This window comes from Budorcas taxicolor, chromosome 6, assembly GCF_023091745.1.
Source record: "Budorcas taxicolor isolate Tak-1 chromosome 6, Takin1.1, whole genome shotgun sequence".
NCBI lineage: Eukaryota > Metazoa > Chordata > Mammalia > Artiodactyla > Bovidae > Budorcas > Budorcas taxicolor.
This window is the reverse complement of record NC_068915.1, coordinates 24,057,802-24,084,002: the sequence shown is the minus strand read 5'-3', so window position 1 is coordinate 24,084,002 and position 26,201 is coordinate 24,057,802. Positions and strand designations below refer to the sequence as shown.

Below are 26,201 nucleotides of genomic sequence, written 5' to 3'. Positions count from 1 at the left end.
CCAAAGTGAAAAAGATTATTTGAGGACTTGATTGGCTGGGTATATCAATAGATTACTGCAAATATCAGCTACAAGAGCACTGAGTGTACAGTATCGGATCATTTCATACTTGTTGATTGATGCTTGAGAAAAGCTGATTTTGAAAAAAATTTAGGATCTGCCTTGATTCAGAACCTTCACAGGTTTGGGTTTACTTCAGAATGCTGGCATCTACATTTCTGATTTCAGTACACAGGTTATAAAAATAAATGTTCCTCCTTTTCAGAAAATTTAGAATATGAAGGAATGAGTTTAAGCATTTAAGGCAAAACCGTGCTTTTCAGTGGAGCTTATTGGGAAGGGTACTGGACTTCAAATCCTAAAGTTAATTATGCTTATTTCCCCCATGCCTGTATCCCAAATGTAGATTTAATGTACCATCAGAGTGCATATCTCATATTTTTTAAATTTCTATGTCCTTACAACCTGTTTATGTTTTAAAAATTTACCAGTCATTACAAAATCATGTTATGTATTTGTGAGTTAGAATATAGGAGTTTTCCCGTCATTTGAAGTCTCTGTTTTTGCCCTTTAAAACTTTACAGGGATCGCGGATGATATTCTTTAAACAAGAACACAACAATGCAATCTCTGTTAAATACTAATGTGTAATTCAGACCAACGTGGCTGATGGAGACTGGAAAGTAGCTGGTAATTTACTCACTTACAGGACAAAGGTAAGGGCGGGAACTAAAAGAAATAGGAGGAGGTGGCCTCACTGTGCTTAAAACAGCCAGTTGAAAATTCTACCTGTTCATAAAGTGAAAGTGAAGTCTCTCAGTCGTGTTGCGACTCCCATGTCCATGGGATTCTCCAGGCAAGAATACTGGAGTGGGTTGCCATTTCCTTCTCTAGAGGACCGTCCCGACACAGGGATCAAACCCAGGTCTCCCACACTGCAGGCAGACTCTTTTCTGTCTGAGCCACCAGGGGCTCCTAAACAGCTAGCAGAGCACTTAAAAGCAGACTTCACAGTACACCCACAACCACTTATTCCTCTGGATCCCGCCATATCTATGACACCAGAAGGCAATTTTTAGATCTAATCCTTCAGCGGGAGAGTTTGGCAAAGGGAACCTCCCCAGCCAAACACATGAAGGAATGACAAAGTAATGCATGGTCTTCATAAACCCCCAAGACTGCTCACCCTGCATCTTGGGCTTCGTGAGCTCGGAGGATAGATAACAAGTTATTGTGCTGCAAGAATTCACATACAGCCGGGTAACTGCCAGAGAGAAAGAAAAGAGAAGCATCTGTTATAAAATCATCAAGAGCATACTTCCTATAACATCCAGATCCATGTGATCTGATCAAGTGTAATCAAACATGCAACATTTATGAGACAAACTTCTTGGATCTAAGGACAGGTGTTGCCCTGTGGCAGAAAAAATACCTATAGCCAAACTTTCATTTTTTTTTCTAAATTGAAGTACAGTTGATGTGTTAATTTCTGTTGTACAGCTAAGTGATTTAATTATATATATATATATATACTTTTTAATTTTCTTTTCCATTATGGTTTATAACAGTATATTAAATATAGTATCCTAAGCCATACACTGAGACCTGCTGCTTATCCATTCTATATAGTAAACTATATGCTGCTGCTACTGCTAAGTCACTTCAGTCGTGTCCGACTCTGTGCGACCCCATAGATGGAAGCCCATCAGGCTCCCCCGTCCCTGGGATTCTCCAGGCAAGAACACTGGAGTGGGTTGCCATTTCCTTCTCCAATGCATGAAAGTGAAAAGTGAAAGTGAAGTCGCTCAGTCATGTCCGACCCTCAGCGACCCCATGGACTGCAGCCTTCCAGGCTCCTCCATCCATGGGATTTTCCCGGCAAGAGTACTGGAGTGGGGTGCCATTGCCTTCTCCAGTAAACTGTATAGTAGTTTACATCTGCCTATAGCTGTATTTCTATTAATTAATTGGTTTATTTAGGCTGTGCCAGGAGGCTTGTAGGATCTTAGTTCCCAGACCAACGATCGAACCCGGGCCCCCAGCAGTTGAAGTATGGAGTCCTAACCACTTGGACCGCCAGGGGAGTCCATACAGCTATACTTCTGAAGAGCTGGAGGTGTATAAATTAGAAAAAGTATCCACTCATAGACAAAGTCAATATTATCAAGTCTATATCTAACCATAGAGTGAACAGAAGTATAAATATAACATGAGAGTGGAATTTAAAATACAAACCCCCATTTTCTCAAATACTGCCCTATATGTATTTGGGTGCCTGCTTGGGAGCTGGACAGAAATGACTGAGCTAAGGAATGGCAGAGAGTAAGCCTTCTGAGAGTCAAATTGTCAACATCTTTATGGGTAAGTCAACTGAATATGTCATTCAAAATCTAAACAAAATTATGAAATTCACAAGATTTAAAAAACTTTAAATATGACCAACAGAATTTTATCTTAAGGCTTATTCTTGATTGTGACTCAATAAAAATATTAAATCTACGATAAAGATGATTTTGTCTATTAAGAAAGTCTCAAAACCAAAGATGGAAATGTAATTAAAAATGAGACTGAAATTATAAATTAAACATGGAACATCTTTTGCAGTCAGTTTATCTCTGCTCCAAGAATTTTTAATGAGAAAATGTATATCATAAAAAGAAATACATTTTAGATAATTCAAATCAAGGGATAGCAAACCGATGCTTGTTTAAATATAAACAATTATAGATATTCACTAGAATCTAAACTACTAGAACCTTTCTCAGAAGACACAGGACGAGATGGTTGGATGGCATCACTGACTCCACGGTTATGAACTTGAGCAAGCTCTGGGACATGGTGAAGGACAGGGAAGCTGGGGTGTGCTGCTGTCTATAGGGTCTCAGACACAACTGAACGACTGAACAACAACGTACACTATAGTAAACAAGTCCCAATTATAAAAAAAGCTCTTTGGGGAAATAATGTATGTCACTGAAATAATTTATTATAAAACAAAAGATGAAAACAGCTTTTATACTACAGATTCTCTAAGAATTCTCTGATGAATAGGAAAAAAATACCAATGGCATACCATTGCAGAGATATTAATGATAAACAGGATTCTGTTTTTTGACCTGAAATCAAAAACAGTCTTTGTGCCTGTGCACATATATTTGTGCGCATGTGTCTGAGTGTGCATATATGTGTGTTCTAGAATATTCTAGCAAGTCACTAGGGAGAGATAAAGAGGAGACATCCATGAGGCCTTCACTTCCCAGTGTTCCAGGTCATTCCAATAAATGAATAAACCATCTAATTGATGAACATTAGCATGACCTACTAACTAGAGGAGATGGTTCCCCAAGTGTCTACATGGCAATATGTCCACAGGGTACCTAGATTATGAGTTGACCAACATATGTCTTCAAAGACAGTTCTACTTTGGGAGAAGGTGTGTATACCACCTTTCCAGACCAGTGTGTCAAGAAAAGAAACCTTAATTTCAGAGACACTGGTTGGTCTTCAAAATACAGTACATTTGCGTGTTACATATTAAGCTGTAAAATGCCCAGCCAAGGGCACTCAATAAATGCTCCTTCTCTATCTCCTTAAGCAGTGTACCTACATTTCATGTGCCCTCACAACGGTTCTTTAGAAAGACACTTTATTGCCTTGTACCACTGTAAGACAAAGGTTGTCTGTCTAGGTTTGTTACTTATTTTCTTTGGGCGCATGGCTTGGCTGCTCTTTTTTATCTATTTTTTTCCTTTTGGAAGAACTTACCTAGTCTTATGAAAATATAATTTTAATATATTTTCCTCATGCTAAACCTTACATGTTTAATCTGAGTTTTCTCCCATGGAAATATATGTCATTTTTAACGAAAATCTGAAGAAGATAAAATTAACATAGCAGTAATTCGCTAGGTTAATAGCTTTAAGTGAGGAACACTTGCATTATTACTTGGAACAAACTCATTTTGAAGAAGATATTTCAAAATGTAAAAGCATGTACAATCTCATACTTGAACTTCCTAAGAATTACAAACATTTTTCTAAATAATTTCTTTAATTAGAGATAAAAACCTTCTACCATATTTTTATGGAAATATAAATGAGAATAAACCACAAAGTGTTTAGCTGAAAAGCATTTAAAAACATACATGTAGAGTGGTAGGAAAAGCACAGTTCAGAACACATTAACAACACAGAGACAGCTGGAAAATCATTAATTCATGAATAATTTCAAAGACTTATTGGTGATTTTTTTCCCCATCTGTTATGAGACACAAGGAGGGTGGCATGGTAAGTGCAAGGAATGGTTTCTGTTCTGAAGATAAAATGTACTAGGTAGGAAAAGAAAAACACATAATTTAAATTAAAAAGCTACATAAAAGATAAAACAGTAAAGTTTCATAGAGACATTACAAAGCAAGAAACGAGGCATGCGGGTCTGAGGAAATCTTTTTAAAAAATCTTTCTCTTGTACTGGATCTTTTTTCTTGTCTTTCTTTCTCTTTTCATTACTAAGGTGATGCTTCTGAGCTCACCAAGAAGAAAGAGTCTCTTCCTCCAGGCTGATCAATCCAAAAAGGGGCCATGGCTGAGCCTTCTGAGCAGAAGGTGGGCTGGATCTCAGCCCCCCGCCATGCACCTCCACAGGGGCACATTTTCAGGAACAACCTATCTGCCAAGAGTGATTTTGCTGGAAAGGTTTCATCTAATCCTGTGTCCTGAGCAGGTCTTATAACAACACTTGCTTCAAGGGTTGGTGAAGGTCAGGGATGCTTTCAGCTATGTGATATTCATTTACCACAATGTGTAGCTGTATTTGGGGGAAGAAGTTATTGTATTCTTTCATGCTTCTTTTTTTTCTATTGGAATATGAGTATTCCTTAAGCACTAGAAATTGTGTCTTCTCAGAGCAGAAAACAAGGTGGAAGTTTCCATGGAATAGTGAGACTATTAACATAGTATTGTAGACAAAATTCATATTATCAAGACTATATCTAACCATAAAGTAAACAGAAGTATAACTATAACATGAGAGTGGAATTTAAAATATAAACCCCCATTTTCTCAAATACTGCCCTATATGTATTTGGGTGCCTGCTTGGGAGCTTGACAGAAAGGACTGAGCTAGGGAACGGCAGAGAGTGTTATTTATTTCATAGAACTGAGATGAACAGCAAATGAGGTAGCAATATATGTAGATGTTCTGGCCCGAAGCAGTAGACATTCAGCAATGTCTCCTATTTGTCTCCCCACCACCATGGTGTGGAGGGAAGAATACACCACAGAATGAATGGTGAGTCAGCAACTCCAGATTCCAGCAGTAGCTGTTCCATTTAGCAGTTGTGACTTGTGTTAGATCTCAGAGGCAATGACTTACGGGGATTAGTAGACAGGTAAGGTGCTAGAATTACACACACACACACACACACACACACACACACACACACACACACACACGGAGGAATAGGAAGGAGACTGAGCGTGAGCAAAGGTGAGGTAGAAAAGACAAAATCTTGAGAAATGATAGAAAAACCTGTTTTGGCATCAGAGCAAACAGCTCTTACTAGACTAGACTCATTCTGCTGATGCTCTTATTTTTGTTTCTGGTTATGTTAAAATATATTTTAGACCCTGAAATAAATCTTGTAGATTTCAGATGCTTTAACCATGCTAACACCCAGCAAGCATTATTAAAATGGCTATTTTATGCTTCTATGCCTTTGCATATCCTTTCCCCTGTGCTTGTTCGTTTGTTTCTTCATGAAGGACCACTTTTCCGCCAAGCCTGAGCTAAATTATCACTTGGGAAACCTCCCCTTCAAACCTACCTCACCCTGAGGTGTACAAAATTGCCGCATCCACCATGTTCCCATAACATATGAATCTAATATATCACTTGTCATGCCATAGTGTAATTTATGTTTCTACATCTTCTCTGCAGTAACAGTGAATGAATGCCTTAAGAGACAGGCACTTTTATTTGTCTTCATATCCTAAATGCTCAGCAGCAATTTTTCAGCTTACTGATGCTCATATGCAATTGTTGTAGTAGCCTCAACATGGGCGGTTACATAAGTGAGAGATGCAAAGGGTTTCTCTCCCTCACTCGCTTCAGCAGAGCAGAGGCAGCCAGCCTGCAACCCCTCGCCAGTGGACCAAGAGAAAGCCTCCACTCACCTCTCTGGTGCCTCTGTAGCTCTCAGCCCGGTAGGAGGTAGGGCTCACTCCCCTGCCCAGCTCCCTCTCTGCTCCTTGGGACCTGTCAATGGATTATTGGATGTCCTGGTGCTGCCTGGATGATGCCAAGACTATTGTTTCCTAGGACGTGCTGTGTTTTCTCTCTGCCCAAGGGTGCTCTAACTAATTTCATTTTACCCACTAAGGATCATGTCTGGTAGGGTTCCAACTCTTCCTGCCAGAACTTCACCAGAGCTTAAGCCCTTACTTGCTCCTGGCTGCCAGGTGCCTCAGGAGCAGTGAGCGAATTTTATTTAAGGCAAACATTTATTGAAGTACAACATTTTAACAGCAAACTGCACAAATGAGAAGATGACAAATTGATACACAAGACTGCACAAATCAGACAATTACAACTGGACACCCTTGTAACTAGCATTCGTATCGAGACAAAGAACATTACCTGAATCCCAGCAACTTTTCACATCTTCTTTGAGGCACCATTACCTCCTCACTAAGGGTAACTACCATCCTGGTTTTTAATGTTATAGATCTGCTTACTCTAATGCTGAATTCCTATTTCAATGAAATCACCAAGTATATCCCCTTTAGTATCTGGTTTCTTCAGCTCATCATTATACTTGCGACATGCATCCATGTTGTTCTGTGCAGTTTTGGTTAACTCATTCTCATTTGCTGTATTTAGCTGTATAAATATTCTACAATTTATTATTCATTCTACTAAATAGACATTTGGGCTGTTTCTATTACTTGGCTATTGAATACTGCTGCTATGAACAATCTTGTATATGTCTTTAGGCACACATGTGCAAGCGTTTCTAGTTGATATAAAAACAGGAGTCGAATAGCTTAGTTATGAGGGTCCAGCTTTAGTGTGTACCAAAGCAGCTACCTATAATCTGGGACTGGAGGTCCAGTGAGACCATTTGGGTAGTCATCTTTCTAGAATTCCCAGAGCATTATTTTCCTCATATTTTTCACCACTTTCCCTACCTGCAAGAGACTTCACCACTGATTCTGGTTGGATATATCCTACTCACCCTTTAAAGCACAGGTCTAACAATATTTCCACCATGAGGAGTCTCTTAAACACCGTCCATCCTTGTGTGTGTGTGTGTGTGTGTGTGTGTGTGTGTGTGTGTGTGTAAGAGAGAGAGTCTGACACTAGACTATCATTCCCTCAAAGGCAGGGACTCCAAGCATCTATAAAACCTCACAGAAGGCATATATAGTATGAGTTCGGCTACTATTTGTTAAATAATTGAACGAGTGAATGAATTCTCCAAACAATACCTGTGAATCTGGAAGAGCTGAATTGAGGTGAGGGGAGGGGAAGGATGCTGTGAAAGCAGGTATGATTTCAACAGACTAAAAATGGTCTTGAACTCAGAGTGGGAAGGAGGGAAGGCAGGATGGTCCAGAGGCTGGTTATATTTTAAAGAGAAGGCCATTAAGATATGATGACTGGTTAGTGGTGATTTCAATGCAAGAAGAAAAAGAAAAAATATTTGCTACTCTGTATAAATGGGAAAATAAACCGTTAATAGAAACAGAAAAACCAGGAGAAATCCCCAGTGGAAAGGTAAACAATAAACCTCTTCAAGCAAGGTGAGTTCAAGAGAAGGTAACAAAGGAACATCTAAGATGAAAAATTCCAGCAGAAAACTAGAAATAGAGGATGCAAGCTCAGGAAAGATAAAGAGATAAATGGACCAGGCACAGATCTGGTAATCTAACCAGAGTTCATAGTTTACAGTGAAGCTAAGGACACAGATGTGGTTCTTGAGTAAAGTGTGAAGGAAAAACTGTCAAGAACTGGAGGAAGACAAAGAGACGCAGTGGAACAGACAGGGATCTGCCTGATAAGTTGGAGGGCAAGCAGGATCTGTGAAAAAGGAGGAGCCACAGGATGTCTAGGTGGAAAGGGCTGTCAGGAGTGCCAATTGCAAAACAGCAGTGGGGCAGCTTGGGGACAGAGGAAAGGCTGCCGATCTGTGATTAAGAAACCAACGGTGACTGGAGTGAGCTGCCATTTGCAGCTTCAAAAACACATTTTAAGTGCCCCTCAAGATGTTTTTCAAATCTCAGTGCTTAGAGGAATGTGAGACTGGTTAGTTAAACTTACTCCTGGAGCAAGCTAAATCTAGAACACAAAGCTCACAGGACACACCCAAGGCCAACAACAACCCAAAGCACCAAGTCTGGCCAACAGTTTCATTTGCTCTAATACCTCTGATTTGCCACGATCTTCACGAATCTTTACAATCTAACTCACGGCTGGTTCAAGCATCTCAGTTGCTTCAACCTTACAGTCACTGAGCGTGCAAACTCTGGTCTAAGGTTCTAAAGGTAATGGTAGCACTGGAGCAAAAGGAGATGCCTTCCTCTGTCACATGCACTATCTTCTATAACTCATGAGCAGCATCAGCAAATCCTTCTAGATGCATTTGTCCGTGGAACTTCATTTCATTTAAACCATTGCCCAGACAATGCATTAAATCATGGACAGAGTGGCAGAGAAAATTAAATACACAAACTACAGATACATGTGAAATAAAACTGGGAGTTGTGGATGAAAGTAAGGAGTTGTGGGTGAAAGTAACTGCCAATAACTCAAACAGGTAATAACTGCCAGTAACTACCTGTTTTTATTGTTCTACCAATTTTCTTGTCCCTCTGTACCTGTTCTAGACCAGCTTTATAAACCTTGGCCGTAGAAGATGACTTGACACCTTCAAGATGGCACGAAAGAAAAAAATAATCCAAAAGTTCTAGAGGAATGCATGAGCCATTTTTCTCTTCTTCAGATAAGACATAATCCACACTGCTTTACCATTAGTCAGAGGACACAGGCTGTGGATTTTGACAGTCAGCATTTGTCATGGCTAAAGATCACTATCTCTTAAGAACCTCTAATGAGATGAGTTTAACAATCATTTTGTTGAGAACAAAGGTGTGAAAGCACACATAATCCTCTAATTATCTAGTTGATGGACTTTATCTCTGATATAAACACATATAAGTCTACAGTCACAAAACAAAATATCATAACTTTATACAAGTTCAGCACAGGACTTTATTTAGAAGATGACATATTTGAACAGCTAACTCAGCTAACAGAAGAATGTTACACTATGAATTAAAGAATGATTAATACTATATGTGTTAATATCAAAATCAAGAGGTTTATATTTTGTTTGATATTGTATTATTGAAGTGCAACTCAGTGGTATCAAGTAGGTAATTTAAACACTCTTGGTATAATTAAGGATTTAACACTAGATCTGAAAAATCGAACACTTGGCAAATATAGTTGTATTTCAACAAAGCAACTTTTCCCTAAAAGTTAGAAGTCTTGAATAAAAGATTACTCCCCAATTAAATAATTAGTGAAAAGAAATCTTCAGGCTTTTTGGAAATACTATACCACACCTTTATTTTAGCCAAAGTTTCTAAAACTTGGAAATGAACTGTAAATTTTCTGATAAAGAGGCTTAGAACAGACCTCTTAATATTTAAAACAAAGACTATTCTTTGAATGATGGTTTACAGTGAACAAGACTTTCTGTTCACAAACTTCAATTCCTCAATCACATCAACAGATAAGCAAAAGGAAACGTTTTTGCCCCATCAGGAAAACAATGTATGGAACAAAATATTCCAGAATAACTCTGATCAGTGTTATGCAGGAGGATGATATCTGCTTACTCAAGAGATGAAAGATACGTAGTTGGATGCAGTTCACAGAGTTCGTCTAGTCTGATCATTAGCTTAGCTGCCAGGGCAGGAATTGAGTGTAAACTTCAATGACTACTGGGTATGATTTTTCAGTTAAGAGAAAAAAAACCCCAAAAAACCCACACTGTATTCTAGAACTTAAATTCTCAACTTCTCCATAATCTCTTTTTCATTTTCATTCTGGCCACTTTCACATCAAACTGTACATCTGATAAGGGAACCTAGTGAAACTGTGGGTAATAAAATGCAGTAGGCTAAAACTGAGGTAAAATAAGATACCAGGAAGATCATGAGGACATGTAAAAATCCCAACTGAGTTGCTGACTTCTTTCTGAAGTGCTCTGAAATGCTATGGGTATGGGGAAATCTCCATACATTTGCAAACAGAAACATTACTATAAAAATTTTGTCAATATGGCTTGTCAAGTGTTAAAAATAAATTTATGGTGGTACTTATATACTGGGTTGCTACTAATTTTAATTAATTATTCAGGAAGTCTGATGAACTTAGGAAAATTTAAGAATAACTTGAAAATAATTTAGTTAACCAATTTAAAATTGTTTTTCTGATTTAAGATATGAACACTGGTAAAAACATTTTTAAGTGATCACATAATTGAATGAAAAAAAAATCAAGGCTGGATTTTTTTTCCTATGGTTCTTGAAACAGACCCAACTTTCTGCTAAACCCTACTATCTTCTTCAGCTGCTTGGACATCATGAAACTACTTGCCTCTTTTATGCCTTTTCTATTCTTCACGGATAGTGTATCTATACATCTATATCAACACATCCATTTATTTATCTATAAATTTATTTATTTATATTTTTATTTTCCAGGGGCTAAGAATCTATTTGAACCAGGCTTTCAAAGCGAACCTTCATTTGTATTTGTTTCCTAGAAAAGTTACACACATAACAAATGAATCAAATGCATGGACTGATCAATGACAACAGTTACAAACGCGACATGCTCCAGGAGGCGGAGCTCTCCGACCTCACCTGTAGAAGTATGAACACCCCCTGACTGTGTTGTGAGTGAAATGTTCCTGAGTCTTCTCATTTCCAAAATCTTCCAGCGGGTCTGACCACAGGATATCACACATAGGTCCATAAGCAGGTGGTTCTTTGAATCGGTCTAACTAAGAAAAATAGAAGACAGAGAGCAAAATACTAATCTTTGGAAAGTTGGAACTTAGAAAATAGAAGAAACCAGCATTTCACAAAACCCATCTTTGCTTCCCAGTCACTGTGCAGAGTGAACTCCCCAACCTTTCTCCTGTTCTGAGGTCTTTCCTCCCCATTCTTCTACTCCTCACCTCTTCCGTTTTCCTTCCTTCTTCTTCCTGATGCTCAATTATCATCTGCCTTCATTTCACCTTCATTTCTACCTCCCTCTCGCCTCTTTAATTCCCACCCTGTTTTTCCTTCCTCCTGATTTCCTCTTTGTCTTTCTCTCCTCCTTATTTTCTTTTTTAAATTCTAGCCAAGTGTTTTAGTTATTACCAACTGATGTTCTACCTGTGTTTCATTTCTTGAGAAGCTTTTATTTTACTTGATTTTGGGGAAAATTTTTGTTACTGCCTCCCATTGAAATGTGATTTAGAAATCAGGATAGGGAACAACTTATGGTGTTTGTATTTAACAATATAATTTTGAGAACAGACAGCTTTCATTTTGAGAGTAAGTACGTGCTGTATGACATTTTGGGTATTCACTCATTAGGGGTTAGGTTTCTAATTAAAACCAAGCTGATTAGAGTTACCTTACATACCAATCCTAACAATAAGCAGTAAAATAAACCCCAATTTAGCAGGTCATTTTTCAGTTCACAGTCCTAATTTTCCTAGCTTTACCTGAAGTCCTCATATGAAATCAATTTTCGAATTTTCTAGCTATACACGTTGAGCAAAGCCATATTTCAATTTAAAATCGTACATTTAGAAGCTGTGAGCACTATAATAACTGAAAATGATATTTCACCAACAATTTTATAACACTGTCACTTTCCCATAGTTTATCCTGATTTAACTGCAATGAAAGGATTTGGGGTGAAGTTAGCAGATACTAGGGAGTCTCTCGAACAAAAGCATAACACAGCTATGAAAACTCATTAAGAACTGAAATTCTGCATATTTGATACTACAATATTAAAAAAAATAACCCACGGGACAGGTGAATATATAAGTCTGACAGCCCACGAAATTCTTTTTCTGAGACATACAAGGTAATGTAAATAATGGTCTTGCTACATAGTGTTTTTTTTTTTTTTTACTAATATCTAAAAAGTACGAAGCATATATTTCACATTTTCAACACCCAATGAAAACCTTCAATAAGACAAGACCCTCTATATTTGAACCATTTTGTGATCCATAAAATATTCATTGCGAACTTAGACTTGCTTAAGAGACTTAAATAATTTATGCTTTGGAATAATTCATACAAGAAAAATAATGCTTGTCCATAAAAATACAGAATTTCTTTCTAAGAAACAAGAACTTAGTATCAGGGCTAGAGCCATAAAGGAGACACTTTCTGACAAAAGTGGCTTCCCAGCTAGGGCTTTGGTAAAAACAACCAGAGTACAGAACTTATGCTGGAAAAGTTATGGAATGCATTCTAAAATTCATATCATCTACAGCTAAACAACTATGAAACTGATTAAATAAAATAAGTGTGGCAGAAACGCTGACATATGGAAAACGCAAACCAAAAATCACTCTACCTCAAAGTCTAAAGCATAATGATAATGAGAGAATTGAACACACTATCTGAAACATGCTAGAAATAAAGTCCTAGGGTTAGCAAAGGATATTTTAAAAATCTACATAATTTGTGATAAGAAATGTAGTTACTGATTTCAGGAGTCCATCAGATTGCAGAATAAATTGGTTTCATTCATGCAGACTCATGTACGTGAACTCAATGACTACATTTCAGTGTTCCGTCTCCACAGAACTTTAAATGTAAAGCAAATACCAATCCTTTGTGTGTTATAGAACACCGGAAGCAGATGCGTAATGGCATCTTATAAAAAAGGACACAAGCACACAGAGCAGGCTTATTTAATGTACTTTCGTTTCAATTTAAAAATAAAACCCATGCATTTCCTTTCTAACAGGAAAGTAAATACAATCTTATTTTTTACATTTGAAGACCTGAACTTTAACGATAGAGCATTCAGGTAGAATTCAAATGTTTTACTTACCTAAATATCATTTTCCTTTAAAAAGCAATGACATTTTAAAAGGATACTGAGCATAATCAAAGAAATAAAAGATGTCTCTTCCACTAAATAAAAATATCCTATGCTACATTTTCTCATGAAAGAGGTATTTCTACACTCAACCTAACTCATCTTTTCTGCTGGCTAAAACAATGCTAATAGATAGTGTTAAATTAAGTAGAAAAATATCTCTTGTAAAAAATGAACTGCTTGTCACCTCACCACTCAATACAATCAATAGAAGAGCATCATCGCCTTTGTTAGATTGTAACGTTAAAAGTTTAAGCTGCAAAAGCAGATTTTTTAAAGAATAATAATATGGACACATTTTAAAAGTCCTGTTGTGATATTTCCCCAAGACAAAAACGATGTCTTTTAACTGTAACATATCATGAATATACAATGGGTTGTTTGAAACAAGTCAAAAGGAAATGAAAAGGCATATATGTATATCTTTTTCGTGATCAAATATTTTACATTTCTAATGTCATTTCACATGGCAAAATGAACCTTGAAGTTTTAAAGTATAAATATATCCTTCTTTCTAGATAAAAAATGAATACAAAGAAGATATTCACGACTAGTTTGCTGCTACTGCTAAGTCACTTCAGTTGTGTCCGACTCTGGTCGACCCCATAGATGGCAGCCCACTAGGCTCCCCAGTCCCTGGGATTCTCCAGGCAAGAACACTGGAGTGGGTTGCCATTTCCTTCTCCAATGCGTGAAAGTGAAGTTGCTCAGTCGTGTCCGACTCTTAGCGACCCCATGGACTGCAGCCTACCAGGCTCCTCCGTCCATGGGATTTTCCAGGCAAGAGTCCTGGAGTGGGTTGCCATTGCCTTCTCCCATGACTACTTTAGATCATTTTAATTCAAAACGTTATCTTAAAGGCAGGGAAATTAATGTTATGCATTTATTACTGAAGGACTAAAAATGGCTAGACCTGGAAAATAACAGAACTTACTTTTCTGATATCATCTAAAGTGTTTATCTCTGGAGACAAACCGCCGTGTACACACAGGAACTGCTGGTTCATCAGGGCAGCCAGGGGCAGGCAGTCAAAGGCATCCATGCAGGCATCATATACACGTTCTGAATACTTTATTTTACCTTTAAAACATTATCAAAAACCAATTACTTACTCTTATGATTTCAGAAGTAGGATTGGTTCATAAAAATTAATTTTTTTGTTTTCTTGCTGGAATCATATTAGCATATAACTATACATGCAAAGTTCTAAATATGATTAAAGACTTTTTAAAGTTATATATTAACGTTTACATCTACTGTTTTTTACTTTTGTGGTTCATCCATATTTGACCATCTTTAATAATTTTTTCTATAATGGAGGAGAGAACTTTTGCATACATACATTTCTGCTATTTATTTACAGTGTTAGTTGCTCAGTCATGTCCACTCCATGTGACCCCATGGACTGTAGCCTGCCAGGCTCCCTTATCCATGGAATTCTCCAGGCAAGAATACTGGAGTGGGTAGTCATTCCCTTCTCCAGGGAATCTTCGTGACCCAGGAACTGAACATGGATCGCCTGCATTGCAGGGAGATTCTTTACCATGTGAGCCCCCAGAGAAGTCCTATTTATCTACAAATGTATATTAAATACAGAACAGAACACAAAAACTAGGAGATCAATGGAAGAAGATACAAAACTGGATGATTCTCCCGAACTTTCTTATAGAAAAGCAGATAGCAAGAAAGTTTCCAATGTTGCTTCTAAATCACTGCACATTGCTTTTCCTTTATTAACTTACAACTAATGTTTTTAGAGAAGTTTTGTGTTCCATTGAAATAGGGCTAAATGAATGACAGAAAGAAATTTAAGTTTCCAAAGACAATGAGGGAAATTAAGACAGAGGAAAATGACATTTATATGAGGTACTCCTCACCCCTAGTTTATTTCTGTAAGAAGTTGTCTTTAATTCTGTAAAATCTACTTGAGGCTGGTAAATCCTTTGCGTCCAGAAAGAGAAGCACAAGGTTCAATCTGTCCTCCATTTGATTTTATTGAGTGATTTGAGATTAAAAAGTAGGATTATCCTGAACGGCAATATTCTGACTACTTTAAAATATAACTTACTCGCTTGTTGCTTAGGCTTGTTGTTGTTGTTGAGTTGGTAAGTCATTTCCAACTCTTTGCAACCCCATGTACTGCAGCATGCCAGGATTCCCTGTCCTTCATTATCTCCTGGAGTTTGCTCAAACTCATGTCCATTGAGTCAGTGATGCCATCCAACCATCTCATCTCTGTCACCCCCTTCTCCTCCTGCTTTCAATTTTTCCCAGCATTAGAGTCTTTTCCAATGAGTTGGCTCTTTGCATCAGGTGGCCAAAGTACTGGAGTTTCAGCTTCAGTATCAGTCCTTTCAATGAATATTCAGGATTGATTTCCTTTAGGATTGACTGGTTGGATCTCCTTGCTGTTCAAGGGACTCTCAAGGGTCTTCTCCAACACCACAGTTCAAAAGCATTAATTCTTTAGCACTCAGCTTTCTTTATGGTCCAACTCCTATCTATACATGACTACTAGAAAAACATAGCTTTTACCATGTGGACCTTTGTCATCCAAGTGATGTCTCTGCTTTTTAATATGCAGTCTAGGTTTTTCAGTTTTTCTTCCTAGGAACAAGCATCTTTTAATCTGCTGTCTAGGTTTGTCACAACTTTTCTTTCTAGCAGCAAGCATCTTTCAATTTCATAGCTGCAGTCACCATCTGCAGTGATTTTGGAGACCAAGAAAATAAAATCTGTAACAGCTTCTACTTTTTCCCCTTCTATTTGCCATGAAGTGCTGGGACTAGATGCCATTATCTTCATTTTTTGAGGGGTGAGTTTTAAGCCAGCTCTTTGACTTTCCTCTTTCACCCTTATCAAGAGGCTCTTTAGCACCTCTTCACTTTCTGCCATACAGGTGGTGTCATTTCATATCTGAGATTGTTGATATTTCTCCTGGAAATCTTGATTCCAGCTTGTGATCCATGCAGCCCAGCATTTCACATGATACACTTTGCATAGAAGTTAAATAAGCAGGGTGACAACATACAGTGTTGATGTACTCCTTTATCAATTTGGAACCAGTCAGTTGTTCCATGTCCAGGTCTAACTGTTGCTTCCTGACCTGGATACAGATTTCTCAGGAAGCAGGTAGGGTGAACTGGTATTTCCATCTGTTTAAGAATTTTCCACAGTCTGTTGTGATCCACACAGCCAAAAGCTTTGGCTTAGATGATTTTCTGGAAACCCCTTGCTTTTTCTATGATCCAATGAATGCTGACAATTTGATCTCTGGTTCCTGTGCCTTTTCTAAACCTTAGGCTAAATCACATCAAATATTAATTCAAATTTTATATCATTTATAAAGAACTTATACTTTGAAAAGAAATTCTTAATTCTCTTAACTCGCCATGCTCAGAAAGTAATATGAAATGATATGGTCTCATTTTTTGAGCTTTTTACTTTTAAGCAATGGATCGTAATGTAAAACTCTGTATGGATTAAAATGACTATTTAGCATACACGATGTTAAAAGAGAAACCAGAAGTATACTTACATTCTTGTTTAAATGTGAAATACTCTGTTAGATGTCTACATTCATGATTTCCACGAAGTAAAAACAGTGTTTTGGGGTAAAGAATTTTCAAAGCCCACAAATACAGCACACACTGAGAAAAAAAAGAATAATATAAAAATAAATATTTTCCATTATAGTTACACATACTTTGGCTCACATACCAGGAAGATATTAACAAAATGTGCTAGTATGGCCAAGAGTCTCCAAAAGACTATGTCTTTTTTAAGGAAGATATTGAAAATCAAACAGAAAATATTATTTCGGTACCAAGCCAGATTCATCTATGTGTGCTCAGCTGCTCAGCTGTGTCCAAATCTTTCGCACACCCATGGACTATAGCCTGCCAGACTCCTGTGTCCATGGGATTCTCCAGGCAGGAATACTGGGGTGGGTTGCCCTTTCCTCCTCCAAATGCTCATCCATACTAAAATATAAATGTTGCACTGGGGATCTAGACAACACACCCAAACAAACAATGGACTACATACAGTCTGTCGGATAAACCCAAAATGAAAATATATTAAAAATGAAAATATACTTGCGTAAAAGTATGAGAAGAAATGTGATGAACAGCTAATAAATAAAATAAAGCCACTTCTCTTTGTAAAGCGAATTATTTTGAATAGAAATGGAAGAATTAGCAAGGAAAGGCCTGACAAAATTTGGAAGCAGGCACTGATAAGCTCAGGCTAACCTGGATTGTGTCTCTATTTCCTGTTATGCTCTTTTCTCCTTCACTAGTCTTCTCTCCCATTATCTTGTCTCTTATTTCAGTGCTTTTGGTATTTAAAGCCTTGACCTTTTCATTTCATATATAATTGTAATCAAAATGAAGGGCAAGGAATCTCACTACACATGCTGTGGACAGCTAGGGGAAACTTTTCATATATCTTAAAACTCACAAAATGATTAGTTGTATATTGCAGTTTGTATAAAAATGAGGCTTGGAATCAACCTCCCTTGACACAGTCTTCCAGAAGCGGGAATTAAGATAACTGGGATACTCAAGTATTAACATCAATTTCATTATCCTCAAATAGCATTCATTAAAAATCCACAGGGAAGAGAAAATCACACTGAAAACAAGTGTGCTTTTTAATTCTCATGAAATTTATTCTGAAAGTGAAGCTAAAGAACCAGAAGAATATTGAGACAAGTCTGATTCTAGTTACTAAAATCTAAAACCCCAAATAATGCAATATTTACATTTTAATAATGAGCTTTCTAACATATGGTAGGAATGAGGGACAAGCTACTGCCAATTCATCTGTAGTGCTGCCTATGAACAATCATCATTTCTGTCAGCCCATATGATTATTTATTAAGTCAATGGAAGTAAATGTTTGAATATATAGCCCTAGTTTTAAAGAAAGAAAAAATATGCATTATTGAGTTGTTCAAGCCAGATACTGTCCCCAACTATGCAATTATAACTGAATAAACAAAAATGATGAGCTAACATCAAATTTTAAATATATATATTACATTAAATAATTTTACAATGACTAGTTTGTGCTTATAATTATTGCCTAAAGTTGATGTGAAAGATGATATTACTATTTTCTGAGAAGTTGACCAATGGCCAAATGGAAGGATTATGATCTTTTGATAAGTGTAAAAATCCCCTATTATCTCAGTGGGTAGTAGGTGTTTCAATGAGTCTCTCTTATGTATCAGGTTTAGAGGTGCACTTATAGTGTTCTAGCAAAAGGAATGTATATTATCAAGCTTGTCTCACATTTCAGAGAAGATATACACAGTTATTAACGTCAATGTGAGAGCCATTCTGATTTTAAATTTATGACTGTTATCATATGTATATTTTGCTTATATATTATGTATAAATAGTGTAATTTAAAATTATAAATTGAAAATATAAATTAAATTATAAATTATATATGCATATATCTTTCCCAAATAGATTGCTAACATTGGATGTTGATTTGGAATAGGAATGGGTATGTGAAATTTTTAAAAATTACATTCACTTGTTGAAATTGTATTTAAGGCATATACTGGGAGAGAGACTATGTGCTTTGGCTATATTGTAGTTACTTTTTAAAAAGATTTTGTTTTTTGTTTTCACTAAAGCATAATTTATATGCAGTGAAATGTATATATCTTAAATGTACTGGTCAGTGAATTTTTCCATATGTATATTCCCATGAAACCACCACCCAGATTCAGTTACATTTCAGCATCCAGATGGCTCCCTTGTGCCCCTCCCCCAGTCAATATCCTTTGGAAAATGTTACCACAGTTCCGAACTCTTTAGATTAGTTTTACCTATAACAATGCATTTTAAAGCAAAGCTATAATCTCTCCAACAAAAATCTAAACTGCAACTTAACCCCACTCAGATACTACCAAAGGAATCACATTCTAGAGCCCACATACTCTTTTTCTGCCATCTGTTAAAGATCATGTTTTGACATCAGCACATGGTTTTATCACCTCTAGTCTTAATTACTATAGCTCTTTCATAACTGAAAACTCAAAGGTTCTATGGATTCCTTATCCTATCTATTTACCTTTTCAACGATTCAATACACATTTCATATCCCTTATTATGTAATGGACATAAAGCTCCCTGCATGGAGTAGAAATTTAGGAAACAGTGACTCCTTTCCTATAAATGAGAAGGAACACAACCAGAAAGGAGAGGGAGTAGAGAGAGAATGGGGGAGAAAAAAGAGAGATGATGGAGAGAAAAAGGAAGGGAGGGAGGAGGGAAGGAGGAAAGAAAACACTAAAGAAAACTCAGTTTCCAAATTCTTGGCTCAGAGGACCCTAAAAATAAGAGTCTTCTTTTCACATTTTATTTCCCTCTCCCCCGTGGCAAGAATAAAATATCTTCCCAAACACTGAACAAAACCACAAATGCAGCCAATATGGAATAAGTGGCACAGTAAATGACAGGGCAAGGGGTGGACTGGAGAGTGGAGCCCCGCCAGCCTTCGCCCTCAACATCTGGTGGGAGAGAGCTGCCAAGCACAACTCTGTCTTGCTCGCAACTATTTTGTCATCTAAAGTTCTAACATTCTGGAGATCTGAAGAGCTTAAAATTACAACTTGATATTCTTTAAAAGAAAAAAAAAACAAAGAAAGAAACCCCATGTAAAACATTATCACAATTAATAAACAATGAAATAAAAATTAGTTAAATAGCTGTTTTTTTGGTCCATGTGGTATCAGATGGCTAATATGAATAAAATTTTCATTGGATTTATTGAGTAAGGTAGAAACAGAGGCAAGTTCAATTGGCTTTTTTTGCATGGTGATATTTAAATCAGTTGCACTAACCACTTTCAACAACACTTTGACTATTTTTTCCTGTCTAAGTAATTAAACAGTTATTTACAATTTAACGTGGACTTCCCTGGTGGCTGAGATGGTAAAGTGTCTGCCTACAATGCGGGAGACCAGGGTTTGATCCCTGGGCCGGGAAGATCCCCTGGAGAAGGAAATGGCAGCCCACTCCAGTACTCTTGCCTGCAAAATCCCAAGGACAGAGGAGCCTGGTAGGCTACAGTCCACAGGGTTGCAAAGAGTCAGACACGACTGAGAGCCTTCACTTTCACTTTATAATTTAAAAATTAGCTTGGTTTTGTAAATACAAAAGATTTGCGCATCCTCTAATCTTTTTATTAATTATTATCACAGGCATAGTTTTCTCTTATGTATCTATCTTCCTCAGAGAAGCAGCACTAAGGATATAATTTTCTTCATTAGTTTAATTGGCTTGACTACAGCAGTGCAATGATTTACTTTGTGTTTATTCTTAAAAACTTGTATGGGGAGTCAAGAAGGATGTAAAAGAAGAAGCAAGAAAGGAAACATATATATGTGTGTGTGTATATATATATTCAGCCTTGGATATATATCAAGCAGCTCCCTAAAATAGCTATACATGCTATGAAACATTCCAATCAAAAATGCTGTCTCTCAGTCACAGGACGATCAAGTGAGGGATGTGTATCGGCTGGGAAAAGATCCAGATTTGTGAAATGTCGAATGCTGCTCCTCTAAGCCATCATTTGCCTGGTCTGACAAGCACCCGGAGAAGCAGGGCTGGGGACTCGCAATGCACTATAAAGAGCATCAGATTCGAGGAGACAGCCAAACAATCTCTTCCTCGTGTCTGTGGCTTCACTCTGTCACCTAACATCACCCGCTGCACTGTTTGCTTGTTATTCTCAGGCAGAAGCACGGAACACTGCCTGACGTACCGTGGTTCATGCTAGTCTATGGGTTCACAGCTAGTAAATACAATTCTTCCTACTTAAAGGAGTCTGAGGCCTGGGCTGAGATCTAGTTATTAGTACTGTGGGAGGGGCTCAAGGCAATGTCTTGCAGTGCAGAATGGCTAGAAAGGGAACCCGATGAAGTGAATAGAAGGACACAGCTGTGTGTGCCTCTTCTTCCAAATCTGAGTTTTCCGTGCATTCTCATAGAAATACATTCAGCCGTGAACCTATATATGTAAGCTTATATGTGTGTACACACACATACACACACACACAGACACAAAGAGATTAGACAGCATAATGCCAGCATCAGAAAGAGGATGGTATTTGATGTGAGACAAATTATGACCCCCAGGCAAAATTACCTCTCTTATCACTACTCAAAAGCTTGCTTGTTTTATTTGGGCTAACTTTATGGGGGTCAGTTTCTAATTCTGGCAGAAGAAGAGTGGAAGAGAGGCGAGGAGGGAGTTCATAAAATGATCTTCATGTACTGCCCAGAACACATTACCCAGTGCCTGTAAATACTGCCCAGATGAGACTGTATGAAATCTGACCCTACTCTTCAAAGCTAATTTGGTAAAAATTAAACTTAAGTGCTCTTCTTTGCCCAGAGAACAGCCAAAGGAGAAGACTTGCAGTGCAACTCTGAATTATTAAGATGAATCAGGATGTCTGTTAGGAGATAGTACACTCTGGAAAACTGAGCTCTCATTTTAGGATTTGTCTTAAAGCAACAGGTTTGCCCTTTAGATTACATTGGTGAGGGAGTGGACTGTGTGCATGTTTGCACACCTGTAAATTAATAAAACAGTATATAAAAGTGTCTGCATCACCTACGTGTACATTTTTTTATGGCTTGTTTAGTGAATATATGGCCAAGGCATGGGACTGGAAAGAGCACAGACTTTGAATCTTGGCACTGCCATTTACTGTGTGTGCGAGTCTCTCTGAGCCTTGGTTTTGCAGGCTGGAAAGGAAGACATTCACAAGCTCCTTGAAGAGCTATGAGGAATAAATGAGATCATTTATACTAGGCAAACAATACCATTTCTAACTTGCAAACAATGTCAGTTTCCTTAACCCACAATTAAAAACCTCACAGTATCTTCAGTAAGTATATTTTACATAAATGACTGTTCTGTTTGAAATAGGATCATATCACTGAGCCATCCTCAAACTCCTCAAAGATCACAATCTAATCAAAATGGATCATTTTTACTTATGAGGCCATCACATTTTTGTCATTTTGTGTGCATGTGGCCAAGTCCCTGGGGCTGTACTCTCAGACTTCTAAAGTTTAATTAAAGAGCTGTTTTTAAAGATGGGAACTATGGTACATGCATCTCAGAAGTTTTAAAGTTTATCAGTGTCCTCTGATAGCCACATTTGGTATTTCCCCAACGTTTGTTTTCAGATTTTTATTCTTTGCTTAAATTATAGAAGATACTAATATATATTATATAAACTATCATAGTTCAAGTATCTAGATTAATTGTAGACTAAAATTAAAATCTACTGAGGAACCAGTTAGTGATTACTGCTTCTCAACTTCTTTACTTTAAAGAAACAGTTCTAAAAAAGCTCTAATTAGAGAGAGTTTATGAAGTTTCGAGAGGTAAATGGACTGGTAACGTTAAGAAAAAAAGTTCTAACACAACACTCCATCATTTGGCTGATAAAAATAATCAGTCCCTACAGGAGAGTCTTCACCATTCTTTGCTTAGAAGATGAGATTCAAAGGAAGTATATAGTACACCGATTGCAGTCATTCTCTGAACCTTTCATAGGAACATAGAAATGTCAAATGAATAATGTCAATTTGAGTCACTAAAATAATTTTTAAAAATATTTACTTAGATTCCACATAACCTTAATTTAAGGGAAGAACAGAAATTCTTTACCTCCCATTGCAGTTTCCTGTCTACTACAGTCTTGCTCAAATCTGTCTACACACGGAAATCACATTTAGCCAAGTCAACAAACTCTGGCCCACAGGAAATAACTATGCCCCTTCTGGAAAACGTCTTCAAATGAGAAGGCATACTCTTTCTCTCTTCTTTTCCTTCAAGCTGCATGTAATGTGAGAACATGAGGGCTGAAGCTGGTGTGGCCCAACCTCTTGGGTCATGAGGTTGACTTTGGAAGGAGGTCACACTCATCAGATCAATAAGGCAGACAGCCTGGGCCCTGGGGCCAGGCTGAGTCACACCAGTCATGGTCCACCCATCTATGGGTTTTTACTTGAGAGAGAAATAAACTTCTGTTCAAAACCACCATTATTTTTTTCTTTACTCTTGGCAGATACTAGCCCTAAAGTGATACAAGGTCTCACAAAATTTGTACTCCTTCACGCTTCTCTGCCATGTTGGTGAAGTCAGCCCATGAATGAGGTTTTACAAGGTTTCTTAATTTCTTCTTCTGTGCTTTTCTCACTTCAGTTTTCCTCTGAGCTAAATCTTACTTGTTCTTTGTTTCTTATCCCAGCCATATATGCTCTCAAAATTCTCCCAAATTTCTATATTCCAGTGGTAATTATCTTCTGTACCCCTTTTATCCCAAGATTTTAATAACCAGTTCAAATAACAATTGAATCCTGGATGACTATCTGTTTTAGGCTTCTGATTCTATAGAGCTTTTTATAGTTATATTTTCCTGTATTGATTTAGGCTTCTGGAGAGCAAGGATGTATACTTCTTTAAATTCTCCCAATTACCGTGCATATACATTTTATGTGCTTGATAAAACTTGCTTACTAAATGGTAGAAATACCTAAATGTATTTCCTTTTTTTGAACTTCTACAACCCTCCCTCCCTTACCAGCATGAATAATTAAGAAACATGTGATCTTTAAATGTGATTAATATATTGATGGCTATACACAATGTGTGTGTATATATATACATATATATATACACACACACTACAGACACACATACATATGGTCAATGACTGGAGGTGAACTGAATTGCAATACCACCCCCTTCAAAAGTTAGTGTAACAGTTTAAAAGTAAAAGCCGTCTAAGAGTGATGTTTTAAACGTTAAATATTCCTATAATAAAATATTATGATAAAATTTTAAAACCTAGAATTTCTTTTATAAATGATTACTACGAATATATTACATTGGTGTGGGTCTTCAGTAAATTTGATTTCTCTCTTTACTTAAGAATAATTGTTTTCCTTTTTAAAGTATTATTTCCAAGAGTACATATAATGTCATCTGCTATAGCATGAGCTCTTTAAAACTTATTCTTATTTATAATTATTTCTTTTAATAAGTATTTATAAGTTATTTCTATGTATGAAATACCACATTAAGCACCAGGAAGAAGAGCAAAGGTGTGAATAAAACAAGACCCTTGACTTTATTTTGAACGTAACTTCTACTTACCTGAAACAGAAGCAGTTGGGAGGCTGAGGATGAACGTCTACTCAAAGGTTATCTGTTTTGTTTTAATAAATGATTTTGACAAATAACCCTAGTTAGATGACAGGTGCCATACAAGACAAAACAGCAGCTGTGAGTGTACTCACACACACTCACACACAAATGCAGACAGACAGACATGCACTTGATTATCCATTTACAAAAATAACTTAGTGCCTCCTAAGATATAACCGCACAAATCTGTTTATTTAATCGACTTTTATTAGTTCTCTCAAGAGGAGACAGAATTAGCTAATGTAAAATATGATGCAATTTTTGCAAAGTTGCAAATTTATAAAAAGTACAAAAGGCAAAATCTTACTATTAGCCAATTCCTTGACATTTCTATGCAATAAGAAGCACATAGGAATCAATGAAAAATAGGAATATATAGCATCTCCCAAAGTATATGTATTAGAGTTTATTGTTACAGACTAGGGATTTATTTAACACAATAATATTCACCACTTTTATCTTGCTAAAATAGTGTTAATCCATTACTCAACAGCTAAAAGGAATCATGCAGACTTACTTCGATACTGAAGTACCCTCTGTCAACATAGTCCCCTAAGAAGAGGTAGCGAGTGTTGGCAGGAGATCCCCCCACTTCAAAGAGTTTCATCAAGTCAAAGAATTGTCCATGGATGTCCCCACAAACTGAAAGAAACAAAGAAAATTCATTTTATGGTTATATTATGTTCCAATTCTGAATTAGATAATAAAATTACAAAATTTTAGAGCCAGAAGGAATTCAGAGGCCATCTTAGCCACAACATTCTTTTGCAAAACAGGAAAGTAAGACAGAGTTTCCAAAGTTAATCTGTGGCAAACCTCGCTTTGCATCCAGGTCTCTATCACTTCACAGATTAAATGGAAAAATAACAACAACAATAATAATAGCTATTATTGTTGTGTGTTTAACAATTCTGCACCAGAATTGTTTAACAAAACTGCACTATGCTGACAGTTTTATACACAGTTTGTAATTTAATACTAACAATATCATGGAATAGGTTTTCCTTTTGCAGATGTGTCAAAGACAAAGAATTTGGCATAACCTATATACTGATATCTAAACATATCTATTACATGTTATTTTCTCCTGAAGAAAAGTTGATACATATTATAAAAATTATATTTAATTGACTCTAAAATGTCATCAATTATAAAACACATCATTATTTTAGGTACCATTGAGAAAGAAAAAAACCAATTAAATTTAAATTGATATCATAAATGAGCATTTTTATAAGATGAACCCTAGTATCAGATGTCAAACTTTTTTCAAATTTTGAAATGAAATCCTATAAAACAGTAAAAAAAAAAAAATCACTGGGAATTGCAATTTCTTAACTTTCTCACCTTCTCTTTAAAACAAAAATTCTTAAAAGCCATGTAGTCTCTCAGTTTAAAAACCAATTATTCAGTACTGTTTCATCTGTTACTTTCAAATCTCTAAAAAATAAATATTATCTCCATTATGGTTATGTGGCTGGACAAGATCACTGTTAAAAATGAATGATACAGAGTTTCAATTCAGATTTGTCTAATTCAAAGCTTTTGCTGTCAACTATCATGTTATAATATCTTTGACATTTTATAGGGTTTACATATGTGTATATATTTAATATTTTAAGACAATTTTATGCTTGAATGATGAATGATTTGGCTATTTCTTTCATGCTAAGAGGTTCACAGAATGAATGTATCAGTGAATAGGAAATCAAGAGGTCAAAGGATGCTTGCTATCTTAACACATTCTATGCTGTAGTC

The 26,201-nt window shown here is 36.7% G+C and overlaps 1 protein-coding gene across 2 annotated transcripts in view; it reads right to left on the bottom strand.

The window, feature by feature from the left end:
- Positions 1-26,201, bottom strand: part of PPP3CA (protein phosphatase 3 catalytic subunit alpha) — a 320,114-nt gene that overhangs the window by 49,033 nt on the left and 244,880 nt on the right. For both annotated transcript variants that reach the window (XM_052641688.1, XM_052641690.1), the window contains exons 3-7: positions 24,961-25,085; positions 16,730-16,841; positions 14,126-14,271; positions 10,935-11,074; positions 1,187-1,264 (exon numbers count right to left, since the gene is read on the bottom strand). In XM_052641688.1, the coding sequence (XP_052497648.1) occupies positions 1,187-1,264; positions 10,935-11,074; positions 14,126-14,271; positions 16,730-16,841; positions 24,961-25,085 (601 nt within the window). The remainder of the gene's footprint in view (positions 1-1,186; positions 1,265-10,934; positions 11,075-14,125; positions 14,272-16,729; positions 16,842-24,960; positions 25,086-26,201) is intronic.